This window comes from Oncorhynchus masou, chromosome 32 (genome assembly GCF_036934945.1).
Source record: "Oncorhynchus masou masou isolate Uvic2021 chromosome 32, UVic_Omas_1.1, whole genome shotgun sequence".
NCBI lineage: Eukaryota > Metazoa > Chordata > Actinopteri > Salmoniformes > Salmonidae > Oncorhynchus > Oncorhynchus masou.
In genome coordinates, this window is record NC_088243.1 from 68,653,224 (window position 1) to 68,674,402 (window position 21,179).

The 21,179-nt window shown below is 39.6% G+C and overlaps 1 protein-coding gene across 4 annotated transcripts in view; it reads left to right on the forward strand.

Annotated features, from left to right (window-relative positions):
- Nucleotides 1-21,179, forward strand: part of LOC135526512 (LIM domain-binding protein 2-like) — a 122,873-nt gene that overhangs the window by 21,315 nt on the left and 80,379 nt on the right. For all 4 annotated transcript variants that reach the window (XM_064954951.1, XM_064954949.1, XM_064954950.1 and 1 more), the window contains exon 2: nt 3,205-3,307. In XM_064954951.1, the coding sequence (XP_064811023.1) occupies nt 3,205-3,307 (103 nt within the window). The remainder of the gene's footprint in view (nt 1-3,204; nt 3,308-21,179) is intronic.

Below are 21,179 nucleotides of genomic sequence, written 5' to 3' on the forward strand. Positions count from 1 at the left end.
CTCCAGCAGGTATATCTCTCTGGTCACCCCCAAAACCAATTCTTTCTTTGGATGCCTCTCCTTCCAGTTCTCTGCTGCCAATGACTGGAACGAACTACAAAAATTTCTGAAACTGGAAACAAGCACTAACTGTCAGAGCAGCTCACAGATTACTGCACCTGTACATAGCCCACCTATAATTTAGCCCAAACAACTACCACTTTCCCTACTGTATTTTATTTAGTTATTTATTTATTTTGCTCCTTTGCACCCCATTACTTTTATTTCTACTTTGCACATTCTTCCATTGCAAATCTACCATTCCAGTGTTTTACTTGCTATATTGTATTTACTTTGCCACCATGGCCTTTTTTTGCCTTTACCTCCCTTATCTCACCTCATTTGATCACATCGTATATAGACTTGTTTATACTGTATTATTGACTGTATGTTTGTTTTACTCCATGTGTAACTCTGTGTCGTTGTATGTGTCGAAGTGCTTTGCTTTATCTTGGCCAGGTCGCAATTGTAAATGAGAACTTGTTCTCAACTTGCCTACCTGGTTAAATAAAGGTGAAATAAAATAAATAAATAAATAAAACATACCAGCTCTACTGGTAGTACTGCTACTACCAGCAGTACTACACCTGCACATGTCTACGACACAAGTCTCTCTGCTTCCACGAGCACATCCAATGCTAGCATCAGTAATTCTACTTTTTTTGTTAGCCCAGCTCGCATGGACATTGACAGTTGTGAATCCGATGCAGCTGAAGAGCTACTGCCCCCTCACTGAACAACTGACAGGGATGTTGGACCATCGAAGAGGCGCAAATATGATGAGAACTACATTGATTTGCGGTTCACTTATATTGGGAGTAGAGCCTTTCCTCAGCCACAGTGTGTTATATGTGCAAAAGTATTATCTCACAACTCGATGAAACCTTCAGTCTTGCGCAGAGATTTAGAAAGAACATTCCAATTTCAAAAATAAGCCATGGGAGTTTTTTTGAGCGAGAATTAAGACAACTTTAGAGTAGTACGACATGTATAGGACCAACATATACCATTAATTAGAAGGGGCTAAAAGCGTCTTATATAGTGAGCTACCAAGTGGCTAGAACAGGCAAGCCCAATACTATTGTGGAGTACTTAATGCTTCCTGCTGCCGTGGATATGGCTGGGACAAAGCTGGGGGAAAAGGCCAAAAATACTATACAGATAATTGCGTCATCAAACAACACTGATATATGAACAAGAGAGCCTCATCGAAATTGCAACAAGCGGTTATGTGATAAATTTGATTTAATCAGAAACCATTACCAGATTTCTGGATTGGGCTGTGTTCAGAGTATCCTGCCTTGGCAAATCGTGCTCTTAAGACCCTGATGCCCTTTGCAACCACGTACCTATGTGAGAGTGGATTCTCGGCCCTCACTAGCATGGAAATGAAATACAGGCACAGACTGTGTGTGAAAAAGGATTTAAGACTGAGACTCTCCAATACAAATCAACATTGCAGAGTTATGTGCATCTTTTCAAGCTCACCCTTCCCATTAACCTGTTGTGAGTTATTCAGAATTTTTGATGAACAAATAAAGTGTTATATGTAAGATGGCTAAATAAAGCTTAAAATTATTGATTATTCTTAAATTATTATTTGTCCTATAAGAGCTCTTTGTCGCTTCCCACGAGCCGGGTTGTGACAAAAACTCACACTCATTCTTATGTTTAATAAATGTATCGTATAGTGTGTGTGTGGCAGGCTTACAATGATGTCAAAAAACTACATTTGAGAGTGCGCTGACCCTGGTGCTAGAGGGAGTACGCAGCTGGAGGTTGAATGTTGGAAGGGGTACGGGACTATAAAAAGATTGGTAACCTCTACTCTAGTGGAATCCTGCTGTGCTAGGCATCCATGCTCCCTATCCCACCACCATACCACCCTGTCCTCCTGTCCCCTGGGGGACTCAATCCGCTGACAGTTGCCTGGCACTAGCCCAATCACACACACCATTCAGGGACTCCTGTTGAGTCAATCATCACTACTCCCAGTGTGCTAGTAGAATGCAATGATGGTGCAGCAGTGGGCGTATCTGGGTCAGAATTAAGAATCATAGTTTGCTTGCTCTAAATTTGGGTAGTGGTGATGCAACAAAGATAACAAATATGTGACTGTGCAGAAATAGACAGATGAGAGTGTATAATTTTTCATAGGAGGAAACCGCACTTCTAGTATGTATCCAATATCCAATGAGAATCAGATTAGCGTGTTTTGGTTACAACATTGTTAACACCTCCGATACAGCAGTGCAGTTTATCTTAATCTGTAATTGATTGAATCCCAGCCGTTAAGGTATCATAGGCCTATCCCTAGGTTTATCACCAATCTATGACCCAGGGATGTTGATGCTACTTCACCGGCGGACACTCTATTCCCAGGTCATAATCACGTATTGATTCACCTTCAAAATGAACTGCAGAAGTTCTATCCCCTCCCCCTCTCCCTCCATCCCCTCTTTCTCTATCCCCTCCCTCTCCTCCCTATATCACACACACACACACACACACACACACACACACACACACACACACACACACACACACACACACACACACACACACACACACACACACACACACACACACACACACACACACACACACACACACACACACACACACATACACACACACACACACACACACCTCAAGACCTGCAGATATGAAGCACATTGAGTTGTTCTTCGAGGTCCTTGGGGTCAGCACATATTGGACTTGACGCTAGGCGACATCGACATGGATAATTGTAAAAATCTGGAAGGGTCTAGCGATCCCTCAGTGGAGCAACGATTGAAAGCCTCTCGATCTGTCCTAACATGTCGGGTGAAATCAACATCACGCGTCACGTGGGGTCGTCCGCTGTTACGGTACATTATCTGGTAAATGGTGGTGTCATGTTCCCCGGAGTGGCAGATGGAAGGGTACAACGTTTTGCCTGTTGGTGATAGCAAAGTGATTTCAATATCATGATGTTGTGTACAGTGGTGGATGTCCTGGGTTGATGCGTTATGTACGTATCATGGAGAAAAGAGATTTTGGGGGGAAACGTAGATGGTATAGAATCTGTTGTTTCCATAAAATATGTTCTGTGCAACAAAGCAAATTATATGATAATATTAGAACTATTTTAATTATTGATCAACTTTCTTCTCTCTCTTTCAGGAGAGTGACAGTCTGTGGTGGGATGCGTTTGCCACGGAGTTCTTTGAGGAGGACGCCACCCTGACCCTCTCCTTCTGCCTGGAGGATGGACCAAAGAGATACAGTAATATACAATGTTATATATTTCATCATATTTCATTTCTATCTACACATACCGAGCAGCTCACGTTATAGACAGAAGCATGCTACATGGTAGACCAATCCGAACTTCTCTCTGCATGTCCAGCCCATCCATTATCTCAGATAATCATGGCAAGGTCCCTTGTCTTTTTCCATGGCTAAACCAACTAGGCTCATAATAAAAATGTATTATTTGTATTTACAGATGGAATACAAGTTTGTTATTAAGGCACATAAGAGTTACCACGTTCTAGAAGGCATTTCTGCCCCCAAAACATATTTTGATAAAAACAAATACATTTAAAAGCCTCTCCTGTGAAGAAGTGACTTGTGACATAAGCCGAGCATCCTGAAACGGGTCACAAGTTTAAAAAGTGGCTATTATTAAGCTTTAGCTACTGCAAGCCTACGATATGAAGGCAGTGCTCACCGGTGCTCAAACTGACTCAGTTAAACGTAAGGTGATTAATAATGTTTCAGGCTTTCCAGAGTTGCTCCTATAATCTAATATAATTATTTGGATTGAAAATGAACTAATTACCCTCCTTCTGTACGTATATGTCTGTATAGCAGACACATTAGCCACCTGACAAAGAAATGCATGTTGGTGTCGTAGCATGCCGCCGGCATATCTCTATCTCTCTGGGGCTAGCCTTAAGCTTCTCTTCCTTCATATAGTCTTAGTTTAAATATTAATATCATACCGTGGACACCTAAGCCTATAGGTCTATGCATGCAATGCCCTGATGCATTTAGTGCTCAAATCTGACAGTTGAATCATGAGGTGGACAAATATTGTTATGGGAAAGTTCCCTAAAAACATTAATAGGCTATAAAGTTCGGCATATGCTACATCGAAAAACAAGGAATAGTGTTTTTGCAATTTGTTATAGGTATAAGATTTCAGGTATGACCCAGATGCAGACAGTGTCGAAGAAACAAAAGTTTATTTCTGGTACAGGGGCAGGCAAATGACAAAGGCAGGCAGAGGTCAGTAATCCAGAGAGGGTGGAAAAGGTCCAGAATGGCAGGCAGTCACCGGGTCAGTACAGGCAGGGGTCAATAACCCAGTGAGGTGGGGCAAGGTATAGAACGGCAGGCAGGCTCAGGGTTGGGGCAGGCAGAACGGTCAAAAGCGGGAGGGACTAGAAAACAGGAGCAAGAACAGACAGGAGCAGGGGAACAAAACGCTGGTAGGTTTCACGAAACAAAGCGAACTGTCAACAGACAAACAGAGAACACAGGTATAAATACACAGGGTATAATGGGGAAGATGGGCGACACCTGGAGGGGGGTGGAGACAAGCACAAAGAAAGGTGAAACAGATCAGGGTGTGACAATAAGCTGTTTTTAAGGCCAACACCCCGTGTTTATTGATGGCTCTGGCTGCGCCAAGTCTGATCTGAATGCATATAGATGTCCGCTAAATTTCTCAAATGTCTGGTCAATTAAAATCTTCCCAGTCACATTTTCCTAAAGGAAACCCTGAAATGTGTATGTTGTTTCTATGCAGATTTTAGAATATTAACATGAAAATCTGTTGCAAATTGGATGGAAATCTATAGACACCATTAAGACTCTGGCAAGTGCACTAGACCAGTGTCACTGATTATGCCTGCACATCATGGTTCACCAGCAGCCCCAAACATCTAAAGAATAAGCTACAGACTGGGGAATAATATTTTCCCGGTATTTTACAAATGTTCCGTCCCGAGAATAATCACTTTTCTCTACTAACTGAACTACAGAGGACCATGCTCTACTGACTGAAATATAGAGGACCATGCTCTACTAACTGAACGACAGAGGACCATGCTCTACGAAATGAACTACAGAGGACCATGCTCTACTGACTGAAATACAGAGGACCATGCTCTACCAACTGAACTACAGAGGACCCTGCTCTACTAACTGAACTACAGAGTAACCTTGTGGGTTACATAGTGTAAAAAAAACTACACAATACGTTACACCAACACAATCCATGACATAACAGCAACACAATGAATTACATTACACCAACACTACACAATGCATAACATTACACCAACACATACATGACATTACACCAACACAATACAACAGTACACCAACAGAATGCATTACATTATATTACACCAACACATGACATTACACAATACATTACATTATATAACAACAAAACAATACATGACATTACAGCAACACAATACATGACATTACACCAACACAACACAATGCATTACATTACACCAACACTACACAATACATGACATTACACCAAAACAATATATGACATTACACCAACACAATGCATTACACCACCACTACACAATACATGACATTACACAAACACAATGCATTACATTACACCAACACTACACAATACATGACATTACACCAACACAGTACTTGAAATTGCACCAACAGAATAGATTACATTACATTACACCAACACAACACATTACATTACACCAACACAACACATGACATTACACCAACACAATACATGACTGTCTGTATGGGGCGGCAGGGTAGCCTAGTGGTTAGAGCATTGGACTAGTAACCGAAAGGTTGCAAGTTCAAACCCCCGAGCTGACAAGGTACAAATCTGTCGCTAGTAAAATAATAGTACTTGACATTACACCAATACATTACACTAACAGAATGCATTACATTACCTTACACCAATACATGACATTACACCAACACAGTACTTGAGAATACACGAACACAATACATGACATTACATGAACACAGTACTTGAAATTGCACCAACAGAATAGATTACATTACACCAACACAACACATGACATTGCACCAACACAATACATGACATTACACCAAAACAGTACTTGACATTACACCAAAACAGTACTTGACATTACACCAACACAATACTTGACAATACACCAACACAATACATGACATTACACCAACACAATACATGACATTAAACCAACACAGTACTTGACAATACACCAACACATTACTTGAAATTACACCAATACATGACATTACACCAAAACAGTACTTGACATTACACCAACACAATACTGACTTGCCTAGTAAAATAATAGTACTTGACATTACACCAATACATTACACTAACAGAATGCATTACATTACCTTACACCAATACATGACATTACACCAACACAGTACTTGAGAATACACAAACACAATACATGACATTACATGAACACAGTACTTGAAATTGCACCAACAGAATAGATTACATTACACCAAAACAGTACTTGACATTACACCAAAAAAGTACCTGACATTACACCAACACAATACATTACATCAACAGAATACATGACCTTACACCAACACAATACATGACATTATACCAACACAATACATGACACCATGACATTACACTAACAGAATGCATTACATTACCGTACACCAACACAATACATGACATTACACCAACACACTACATGACAGTACTTGACATTACACCAATACATTACATTACACCAACACAATACATTACATCAACACAACACAATAAGTGACATTACACCAACACAAGATATGACATGACACCAACAGAATACATGACATTACACCAACACAGTACATGACATTACACCAACACAGTACTTGACATTACACCAACACAATACATTACATTACACCAACACGGTACTTGTCATTACACCAACACATTACATGACATTACACCAACAGAATACATTATATTACATGACACCAACACAATACACCAACACAAACATGACATTACACCAACACAATACATTACATCACACCAAAAGAATACATTACATCACACAACACATGACATTACACCAATACAATGCACTACACCAACACTACACAATACGTGACATTACACAAACACAATAAACGACATTACACCAACACAATACATGACATTACACCAACACAGTACATCACACCAACAGAATGCATTACACCAACACAACACATGATACCAACACAATGCATTACACCAACACTACACAATACACGACATTACACAAACACAATAAATGACATTACACCAACACAATAAATGACGTTATACCAACACAATAAAGGACATTACACCAACACAGTACATGACATTACACCAACACAGTACATTGCATTACACCAACAGAATGCATTACACCAACACAGTATTACACCAACACAACACATGAGACCAACACAATGCATTACACCAACACTACACAATACGTGACATTACACCAACACAATACATGACATTACACCAACACAATAAATGACATTACACCAACACAGTACATGCCATTACACCAACACAGTACATGCCATTACACCAACACAATACATTACACCAACACAGTGCATGACATTACACCAACACAGTTCTTGACGTTTCACCAACACAATACATTACACCAACACAATGCATTACACCAACACAATACGTGACATTACACCAACGTTACACAATACATGACGTTACACCAACACAACGCATCACATTACACCAACACAACGCATGACATTACACCAACACATTTCTTGACGTTTCACCAACACAATACATTACACCAACACAATGCGTGACATTACACCAACACAATGCATTACACCAACACAATACATTACATTACACCAACACAATGCGTGACATTACACCAACACAATGCATTACACCAACACAATACATTACACCAACACAATACATTACACCAACACAATACATTACGCCAACACAATACATTACACCAACACAATGTGTGACATTACACCAACACAATGCATTACACCAACACAATACATTACACCAACACAATGCGTGACATTACACCAACACAATACATTACACCAACACAATGCGTGACATTACACCAACACAATGCATTACACCAACACAATACATTACACCAACACAATGCGTGACATTACACCAACACAATATATTACACCAACACAATGCGTGACATTACACCAACACAATACATTACACCAACACAATACATTACGCCAACACAATACATTACACCAACACAATGCGTGACATTACACCAACACAATGCATTACACCAACACAATGCGTGACATTACACCAACACAATGCATTACACCAACACAATACATTACACCAACACAATGCTTGACATTACACCAACAGAATACATTACACCAACACAATGCGTGACATTACACCAACACAATACATTACACCAACACAATGCGTGACATTACACCAACACAATGCATTACACCAACACAATACATTACATTACACCAACACAATGCGTGACATTACACCAACACAATGCATTACACCAACACAATACATTACACCAACACAATACATTACACCAACACAATACATTACACCAACACAATACATTACACCAACACAATACATTACACCAACACAATGTGTGACATTACACCAACACAATGCATTACACCAACACAATACATTACACCAACACAATGCGTGACATTACACCAACACAATACATTACACCAACACAATGCGTGACATTACACCAACACAATGCATTACACCAACACAATACATTACACCAACACAATGCGTGACATTACACCAACACAATATATTACACCAACACAATACATTACGCCAACACAATACATTACACCAACACAATACATTACGCCAACACAATACATTACACCAACACAATGCGTGACATTACACCAACACAATGCATTACACCAACACAATGCGTGACATTACACCAACACAATGCATTACACCAACACAATACATTACACCAACACAATGCTTGACATTACACCAACAGAATACATTACACCAACACAATGCGTGACATTACACCAACACAATACATTACACCAACACAATGCGTGACATTACACCAACACAATGCATTACACCAACACAATACATTACATTACACCAACACAATGCGTGACATTACACCAACACAATGCATTACACCAACACAATACATTACACCAACACAATACATTACACCAACACAATACATTACACCAACACAATACATTACACCAACACAATACATTACACCAACACAATGTGTGACATTACACCAACACAATGCATTACACCAACACAATACATTACACCAACACAATGCGTGACATTACACCAACACAATACATTACACCAACACAATGCGTGACATTACACCAACACAATGCATTACACCAACACAATACATTACACCAACACAATGCGTGACATTACACCAACACAATATATTACACCAACACAATACATTACGCCAACACAATACATTACACCAACACAATACATTACGCCAACACAATACATTACACCAACACAATGCGTGACATTACACCAACACAATGCATTACACCAACACAATGCGTGACATTACACCAACACAATGCATTACACCAACACAATACATTACACCAACACAATGCTTGACATTACACCAACAGAATACATTACACCAACACAATGCGTGACATTACACCAACACAATACATTACACCAACACAATGCGTGACATTACACCAACACAATGCGTGACATTACACCAACACAATACATTACACCAACACAATGCGTGACATTACACCAACACAGTACATGACATTACACCAACACAGTACTTGACATTACACCAACACAATACATTACATTACACCAACACGGTACTTGTCATTACACCAACACATTACATGACATTACACCAACAGAATACATTATATTACATGACACCAACACAATACACCAACACAAACATGACATTACACCAACACAATACATTACATCACACCAAAAGAATACATTACATCACACAACACATGACATTACACCAATACAATGCACTACACCAACACTACACAATACGTGACATTACACAAACACAATAAACGACATTACACCAACACAATACATGACATTACACCAACACAGTACATCACACCAACAGAATGCATTACACCAACACAACACATGATACCAACACAATGCATTACACCAACACTACACAATACACGACATTACACAAACACAATAAATGACATTACACCAACACAATAAATGACGTTATACCAACACAATAAAGGACATTACACCAACACAGTACATGACATTACACCAACACAGTACATTGCATTACACCAACAGAATGCATTACACCAACACAGTATTACACCAACACAACACATGAGACCAACACAATGCATTACACCAACACTACACAATACGTGACATTACACCAACACAATACATGACATTACACCAACACAATAAATGACATTACACCAACACAGTACATGCCATTACACCAACACAGTACATGCCATTACACCAACACAATACATTACACCAACACAGTGCATGACATTACACCAACACAGTTCTTGACGTTTCACCAACACAATACATTACACCAACACAATGCATTACACCAACACAATACGTGACATTACACCAACGTTACACAATACATGACGTTACACCAACACAACGCATCACATTACACCAACACAACGCATGACATTACACCAACACATTTCTTGACGTTTCACCAACACAATACATTACACCAACACAATGCGTGACATTACACCAACACAATGCATTACACCAACACAATACATTACATTACACCAACACAATGCGTGACATTACACCAACACAATGCATTACACCAACACAATACATTACACCAACACAATACATTACACCAACACAATACATTACGCCAACACAATACATTACACCAACACAATGTGTGACATTACACCAACACAATGCATTACACCAACACAATACATTACACCAACACAATGCGTGACATTACACCAACACAATACATTACACCAACACAATGCGTGACATTACACCAACACAATGCATTACACCAACACAATACATTACACCAACACAATGCGTGACATTACACCAACACAATATATTACACCAACACAATGCGTGACATTACACCAACACAATACATTACACCAACACAATACATTACGCCAACACAATACATTACACCAACACAATGCGTGACATTACACCAACACAATGCATTACACCAACACAATGCGTGACATTACACCAACACAATGCATTACACCAACACAATACATTACACCAACACAATGCTTGACATTACACCAACAGAATACATTACACCAACACAATGCGTGACATTACACCAACACAATACATTACACCAACACAATGCGTGACATTACACCAACACAATGCATTACACCAACACAATACATTACATTACACCAACACAATGCGTGACATTACACCAACACAATGCATTACACCAACACAATACATTACACCAACACAATACATTACACCAACACAATACATTACACCAACACAATACATTACACCAACACAATACATTACACCAACACAATGTGTGACATTACACCAACACAATGCATTACACCAACACAATACATTACACCAACACAATGCGTGACATTACACCAACACAATACATTACACCAACACAATGCGTGACATTACACCAACACAATGCATTACACCAACACAATACATTACACCAACACAATGCGTGACATTACACCAACACAATATATTACACCAACACAATACATTACGCCAACACAATACATTACACCAACACAATACATTACGCCAACACAATACATTACACCAACACAATGCGTGACATTACACCAACACAATGCATTACACCAACACAATGCGTGACATTACACCAACACAATGCATTACACCAACACAATACATTACACCAACACAATGCTTGACATTACACCAACAGAATACATTACACCAACACAATGCGTGACATTACACCAACACAATACATTACACCAACACAATGCGTGACATTACACCAACACAATGCGTGACATTACACCAACACAATACATTACACCAACACAATGCGTGACATTACACCAACACAATGCATTACACCAACACAATACATTACACCAACACAATGCGTGACATTACACCAACACAATGCATTACACCAACACAGTGCATGACATTACACCAACACAATGCGTGACATTACACCAACACAATGCATTACACCAACACAATGCAATACACCAACACAATGCGTGACATTACACCAACACAATGCGTGACATTACACCAACACAATGCGTGACATTACACCAACACAATGCATTACACCAACACAATGCGTGACATTACACCAACACAATGCATTACACCAACACAATGCGTGACATTACACCAACACAATGCATTACACCAACACAATGCATTACACCAACACAATGCGTGACATTACACCAACACAATGCATTACACCAACACAGTGCATGACATTACACCAACACAATACGTGACATTACACCAACACAATGCATTACACCAACACAATGCATTACACCAACACAATACATTACACCAACACAATGCGTGACATTACACCAACACAATGCATTACACCAACACAATGCATTACACCAACACAATACATTACACCAACACAATGCGTGACATTACACCAACACAATGCATTACACCAACACAGTGCATGACATTACACCAACACAATGCGTGACATTACACCAACACAGTTCTTGACTTTTCACCAACACAATACATTACACCAACACAATGCGTGACATTACACCAACACAATGCATTACACCAACACTACACAATACGTGACATTACACCAACACTACACAATACATGACGTTACATCAACACAACGCATCACATTACACCGACACAACGCATGACATTACACCAACACAACACATGAAACCAACACAATGCATGACATTACACCAACACAGTACCTGACATTACACCAACACACAGTACCTGACATTACACAAACACAATACTTGACATTACACCAACACAGGAATTGACGTTACACCAACACAGTACTTGGAATTACACCAACACAATACATAACACCAACAGAATACATTCCATTACACCCACACAATACTTGACATTGCACCAATACAATACTTGACATTACATCAATACAATACATTACACCAACAGAATAGATTAAACCAACACATTACTTTACATTACACCAACACAATACATGACATTACACCAACACAATGAATTACATTACACCAACACATGACATGATATTACACCAACACAACACATGACATTACACCAACACAATGCACGACATTACTCCAACACAATGCATGGCATTACACCAACACAATGCATGACATTACACTAACACAATACGTGACATTACACCAACACAATACATGACATTACACCAACACAATACATTACACCAACACAATACAGGACATTACACCAACACAATACAGGACATTACACCAACACAATACTTGACATTACACCAACACAGTACTTGACATTACACCAACACAATACATTACACCAGCAGAATACATTACATTACACCAACACAATACATGACATTACATTACACCAACACAATACATGACATTACACCAACACAAGGCATTGCATTACACTAACACTACGTGACATTACACCAACACAATGCGTGACATTACACCAACACAATACATTACACCAACACAATACATTACACCAACACAATGCGTGACATTACACCAACACAATGCATTACACCAACACAATACATTACACCAACACAATGCGTGACATTACACCAACAGAATACATTACACCAACACAATGCGTGACATTACACCAACACAATACATTACACCAACACAGTACCTGACATTACACCAACACAATGCGTGACATTACACCAACACAATACATTACACCAACACAATGCGTGACATTACACCAACACAATGCATTACACCAACACAGTGCATGACATTACACCAACACAATGCGTGACATTACACCAACACAATGCATTACACCAACACAATGCAATACACCAACACAATGCGTGACATTACACCAACACAATGCGTGACATTACACCAACACAATGCGTGACATTACACCAACACAATGCATTACACCAACACAATGCGTGACATTACACCAACACAATGCATTACACCAACACAATGCGTGACATTACACCAACACAATGCATTACACCAACACAATGCATTACACCAACACAATACATTACACCTACACAATGCGTGACATTACACCAACACAGTGCATGACATTACACCAACACAATGCGTGACATTACACCAACACAATGCATTACACCAACACAATGCATTACACCAACACAATACATTACACCAACACAATGCGTGACATTACACCAACACAATGCATTACACCAAGACAATACATTACACCAACACAATGCGTGACATTACACCAACACAATGCATTACACCAACACAATGCATTACACCAACACAATACATTACACCAACACAATGCGTGACATTACACCAACACAATGCATTACACCAACACAGTGCATGACATTACACCAACACAATGCGTGACATTACACCAACACAGTTCTTGACTTTTCACCAACACAATACATTACACCAACACAATGCGTGACATTACACCAACACAATGAATTACACCAACACTACACAATACGTGACATTACACCAACACTACACAATACATGACGTTACACCAACACAACGCATCACATTACACCGACACAACGCATGACATTACACCAACACAACACATGAAACCAACACAATGCATGACATTACACCAGCACAGTACCTGACATTACACCAACACACAGTACCTGACATTACACAAACACAATACTTGACATTACACCAACACAGGAATTGACGTTACACCAACACAGTACTTGGAATTACACCAACACAATACATAACACCAACAGAATACATTCCATTACACCCACACAATACTTGACATTACACCAATACAATACTTGACATTACACCAATACAATACATTACACCAACAGAATAGATTAAACCAACACAATACTTTACATTACACCAACACAATACATGACATTACACCAACACAATGAATTACATTACACCAACACATGACATGATATTACACCAACACAACACATGACATTACACCAACACAATGCACGACATTACTCCAACACAATGCATGGCATTACACCAACACAATGCATGACATTACACTAACACAATACGTGACATTACACCAACACAGTACTTTGACATTACACCAACACAATACATTACACCAACACAATACATGACATTACACCAACACAATACATTAAACCAACACAATACAGGACATTACACCAACACAGTACTTGACATTACACCAACACAATACATTACACCAGCAGAATACATTACATTACACCAACACAATACATGACATTACATTACACCAACACAATACATGACATTACACCAACACAAGGCATTGCATTACACTAACACTACGTGACATTACACCAACACATCACATTACATCAACACAATACTTGACATTACACCAACATAGTTCTTGACGTCACCAACACAATGCGTGACATTACACCAACACAATACATTACACCAACACAATGCGTGACATTACACCAACACAATGCATTACACCAACACAGTGCATGACATTACACCAACACAATGCATTACACCAAGACAATACATTACACCAACACAATGCGTGACATTACACCAACACAATGCATTACACCAACACAATGCATTACACCAACACAATACATTACACCAACACAATGCGTGACATTACACCAACACAATGCATTACACCAACACAGTGCATGACATTACACCAACACAATGCGTGACATTACACCAACACAGTTCTTGACTTTTCACCAACACAATACATTACACCAACACAATGCGTGACATTACACCAACACAATGAATTACACCAACACTACACAATACGTGACATTACACCAACACTACACAATACATGACGTTACACCAACACAACGCATCACATTACACCGACACAACGCATGACATTACACCAACACAACACATGAAACCAACACAATGCATGACATTACACCAACACAGTACCTGACATTACACCAACACACAGTACCTGACATTACACAAACACAATACTTGACATTACACCAACACAGGAATTGACGTTACACCAACACAGTACTTGGAATTACACCAACACAATACATAACACCAACAGAATACATTCCATTACACCCACACAATACTTGACATTACACCAATACAATACTTGACATTACACCAATACAATACATTACACCAACAGAATAGATTAAACCAACACAATACTTTACATTACACCAACACAATACATGACATTACACCAACACAATGAATTACATTACACCAACACATGACATGATATTACACCAACACAACACATGACATTACACCAACACAATGCACGACATTACTCCAACACAATGCATGGCATTACACCAACACAATGCATGACATTACACTAACACAATACGTGACATTACACCAACACAGTACTTGACATTACACCAACACAATACATTACACCAACACAATACATGACATTACACCAACACAATACATTAAACCAACACAATACAGGACATTACACCAACACAGTACTTGACATTACACCAACACAATACATTACACCAGCAGAATACATTACATTACACCAACACAATACATGACATTACATTACACCAACACAATACATGACATTACACCAACACAAGGCATTGCATTACACTAACACTACGTGACATTACACCAACACATCACATTACATCAACACAATACTTGACATTACACCAACATAGTTCTTGACGTCACCAACACAATGCGTGACATTACACCAACACAATACATTACACCAACACAATGCGTGACATTACACCAACACAATGCATTACACCAACACAGTGCATGACATTACACCAACACAATGCGTGACATTACACCAACACAATGCATTACACCAACACAATACATTACACCAACACAATGCGTGACATTACACCAACACAATGCATTACACCAACACAATACATTACACCAACACAATGCGTGACATTACACCAACACATCACATTACATCAACATAATACTTGACATTACACCAACATAGTTCTTGACGTCACCAACACAATGTGTGACATTACACCAACACAATACATGACATTACACCAACACAAGGCATTGCATTACACTAACACTACGTGACATTACACCAACACATCACATTACATCAACACAATACTTGACATTACACCAACATAGTTCTTGACGTCACCAACACAATGCGTGACATTCCAACAACTCAATGTGACTGTGTGTGCGTATGTTAGTGTGAATGTGGGTGCGTATGTTTGTGTGAATGTGTGTGCGTGAGAAGCCAGTATAAAATTAATTGTCTTGTACAACAGATCAGCGCTCTTGTGAATAAACCTTTAACCTCTTGAAACTCCCCATCCCGGATCCGGGATCGTGACTAAAGCCTCAGGCTCATTAGCAAAACGCAACGTAAACGATTTCTGAAAATCGCAAATAAAATGAAATAATGCGCCTACTCTCAAGCTTAGCCTTTTCTTAACAACACTGTCATCTCAGATTTTCAAAATATGCTTTTGAACCATAGCAATTCACTAATTTGTGTAAGAGTATGCTAAGCTAGCTTAGCATTTTGAGTAGCATTTAGCACGCAACATTTTCACAAAAACCAGATAACCAAATAAATAAAATCATTTACCTTTGAAGAGCTTCGGATGTTTTCAATGAGGAGACTCTCAGTTACATAGCAAATGTGCAGTTTTTCCTGAAAGCGTCTTTGTGTAGGAGAAATCACTCCGTTTTGTACATCACATTTAGCTACCGAAACGAACCGAAAATTCAGTCACCTACAACGTCAAACTTTTTCCGAATTAACTCCATAATATCGACCGAAACATGGCAAACGTTGTTTGGAATCAATCCTCAAGGTGTTTTTTCACATATCTCTTCATTGATATATCGTTCGTGGAAGCCTGCTTTCTTCTCTGAATTCCATGGAAAAATACTTGCAGCTGACTTTTGCGCACCAATTTCGGCGCAGGACACCGGGCGGACACCTGGTAAATGTGGTCTCTTATGGTCAATCTTCCAATGATATGCCTACAAATACGTCACAATGCTGCAGACACCTTGGGGAAACGACAGAAAGGGCAGACTCACTCCTCTCGCATTCACAGCCATATAAGGAGACAATGGAAAACGGAGCCTCAAAAATCCTGCTCATTTCCTGGATGCCGTCTCATCTTGGTTTTGCCTGTAGCTCACGTTCTAGGGCACGCACAGAGAATGTCTTTGCAGTTCTGGACATGTCAGAGTGTTTTCTTTCCAAAGCTACCAATTATATGCATAGTCGAGCATCTTTTTGTGACAGGTATCAGTGGCTACCACCAAGACTATCAGTGGACACTACCTATATAAACTAACAGAAAGAAGAAAGAAGGGAGCCTAATATAGCGGAGGGAGATACGAGATATTAACCTGTTAAATCTATGGGGGCGCTATATCATTTTTTGATAAAAAGACGTGCCCGTTTTAAGCGCAATATTTTGTCACAAAAAGATGCTCTCCTATGCATATAATTGATAGCTTTGGAAAGAAAACACTCTGACGTTTCCAGAACTGCAAAGATATTGTCTGTGAGTGCCCCAGAACAGAAGCTACAGGCAAAACCAATATGAAACTGCAACCAGGAAATGAGCAGGATTTTTGAGGCTCTGTTTTTCATTGTCTCCTTATATGGCTGTGAATGCGACAGGAATGAGCCTGCCCTATCTATCGTTTCCCCAAGGTGTCTGCAGCATTGTGATGTATTTGTAGGCATATCATTGGAAGATTGACCATAAGAGACTACATTTGCCAGGTGTCCGCCCGGTGTCCTCCGTCGAAATTGGTGTGTCATCTTCAACTGCTGTCTTTTTCCAAGCGATTCACCGGAGAAAGGAGACTACCACGAATGATATATCAATGAAGAGATATGTGAAAAACACATTGAGGATTGATTCTAAACAGCGTTTGCCGTGTTTCAGTCGATATTATGGAGTTAATTTGGAAAACAGTTGGCAGTTTTGATGACTGAATTTTCGTTTTTTTTGGTACCCAAACGTGATGTACAAAACGGAGCGATTTCTCCTACACAAAGAATCTTTCAGGAAAACCTGAACATTTGCTATGTAACTGAGAGTCTCCTCATTGAAAACATCCGAAGTTCTTCAAAGGTAAATGACTTTATTTGAATCCTTTTCTGGTTTTTGTGCAAATGTTGCCCACTAAATGCTACGCTAAATGCTACGCTAGCTATCACAAATGCTTGTTTTGCTATGGTTCAAAAGCATATTTTGAAAAATCTGAGATGACAGTGTTGTTAAGAAAAGGCTAAGCTTGAGAGCTAGCACATTCATTTCATTTCATTTGCGATTTTCATAAATAGTTAACGTTACGTTATGCTAATGAGCTTGAGGCTATAACTGGATACAGGTTTTTTTCATAGCCAAACGTGAACAAAACGGAGCGATTTGTCCTACACAAATAATATTTTTTTGAAAAACTGAACATTTGCTATCTAACTGAGAGTCTCCTCATTGAAAACATCTGAAGTTCTTCAAAGGTAAATGATTTTATTTGAATGATTTTCTTGTTTTTGTGGCTTATAGCTATGCTAGCTATCAACACTCTTACACAAATGCTTGTTTAGCTATGGTTGAAAAGCATATTTTGAAAATCTGAGATGACAGTGTTGTTAACAAAAGTTTAAGCTTGAGAGCAAATATATTTATTTCATTTTATTTGCGATTTTCATGAATTGTTAACGTTGCGTTATGCTAATGAGCTTGAGGCAATAAATAGAATCCCGGATCCGGGATTGCTCGACGCAAGAAGTTAACGTCAAAAGAACAAGGAACAACAGAAAAATAGGCTGCTGACTAGGGATTTACGACCCCTGGAAAATAGCTTATAGGTTGTAAACGGTGAGACCTAATGTCCGATCGACACCACTATAGATAGATTCAAGAAAGGAAAACCACACATAGGTTAAGAGATAGCAAAATACACAGAGTGTGAGCACACAGGGAGTAGCGACACACACCAATAGTGAGACACACATAGGAGTAATTTATATCAGAAATAAAGAGTCACACTAACAGCGTTCTTCTGTTGAAGGAGGAGCGGACCAAAATGCAGCGTGGTGGTTACTCATGTTTATTGATGAAAATAGACTAGACATGAAATAACTGAAATGTACAAAACAACAGACGGAATGAGAAAAAACTATACAGCCTATCTGGTGAATATAAACACAGAGACAGGAACAATCACCCACGAAACACTCAAAGAATATGGCTTCCTAAATATGGTTCCCAATCAGAGACAACGATAATCACCTGACTGATTGAGAACCGCCTCAGGCAGCCATAGACTGCGCTAGACACCCCACAAAACCCCAAGACAAAAACACACCACAATAACCCATGTCACACCCTGGCCTGACCAAATAAATGAAGATAGACATAATATATTTTGACCAGGGCGTGACAGAACCCCCCCCCCCCCCCTAAGGTGCGGACTCCCGGACGCACATCAAAACAATAGGGAGGGTCCGGGTGGGCGTCTGTCCATGGTGGCGGCTCCGGCGCGGGTCGTGGACCCCACTCTATAAATGTCTCAGTCCCCCGTCCTCGCCTCCTAGGATAGTCCACCCTCGCCGCCGACCTTGGCCTAGTAGTCCTCACCCAGAACCCCACTGGACTGAGGGGCAGCTCGGAACTGAGGGGCAGCTCGGGACTGAGGGGCAGCTCGAGACAGAGGAAGCTCAGCACTGAGGGGCAGCTCGGGACTGAGGGGCAGCTCGGGACTGAGGGGCAGCTCGGGACAGAGGAAGCTCAGCACTGAGGGGCAGCTCGGGA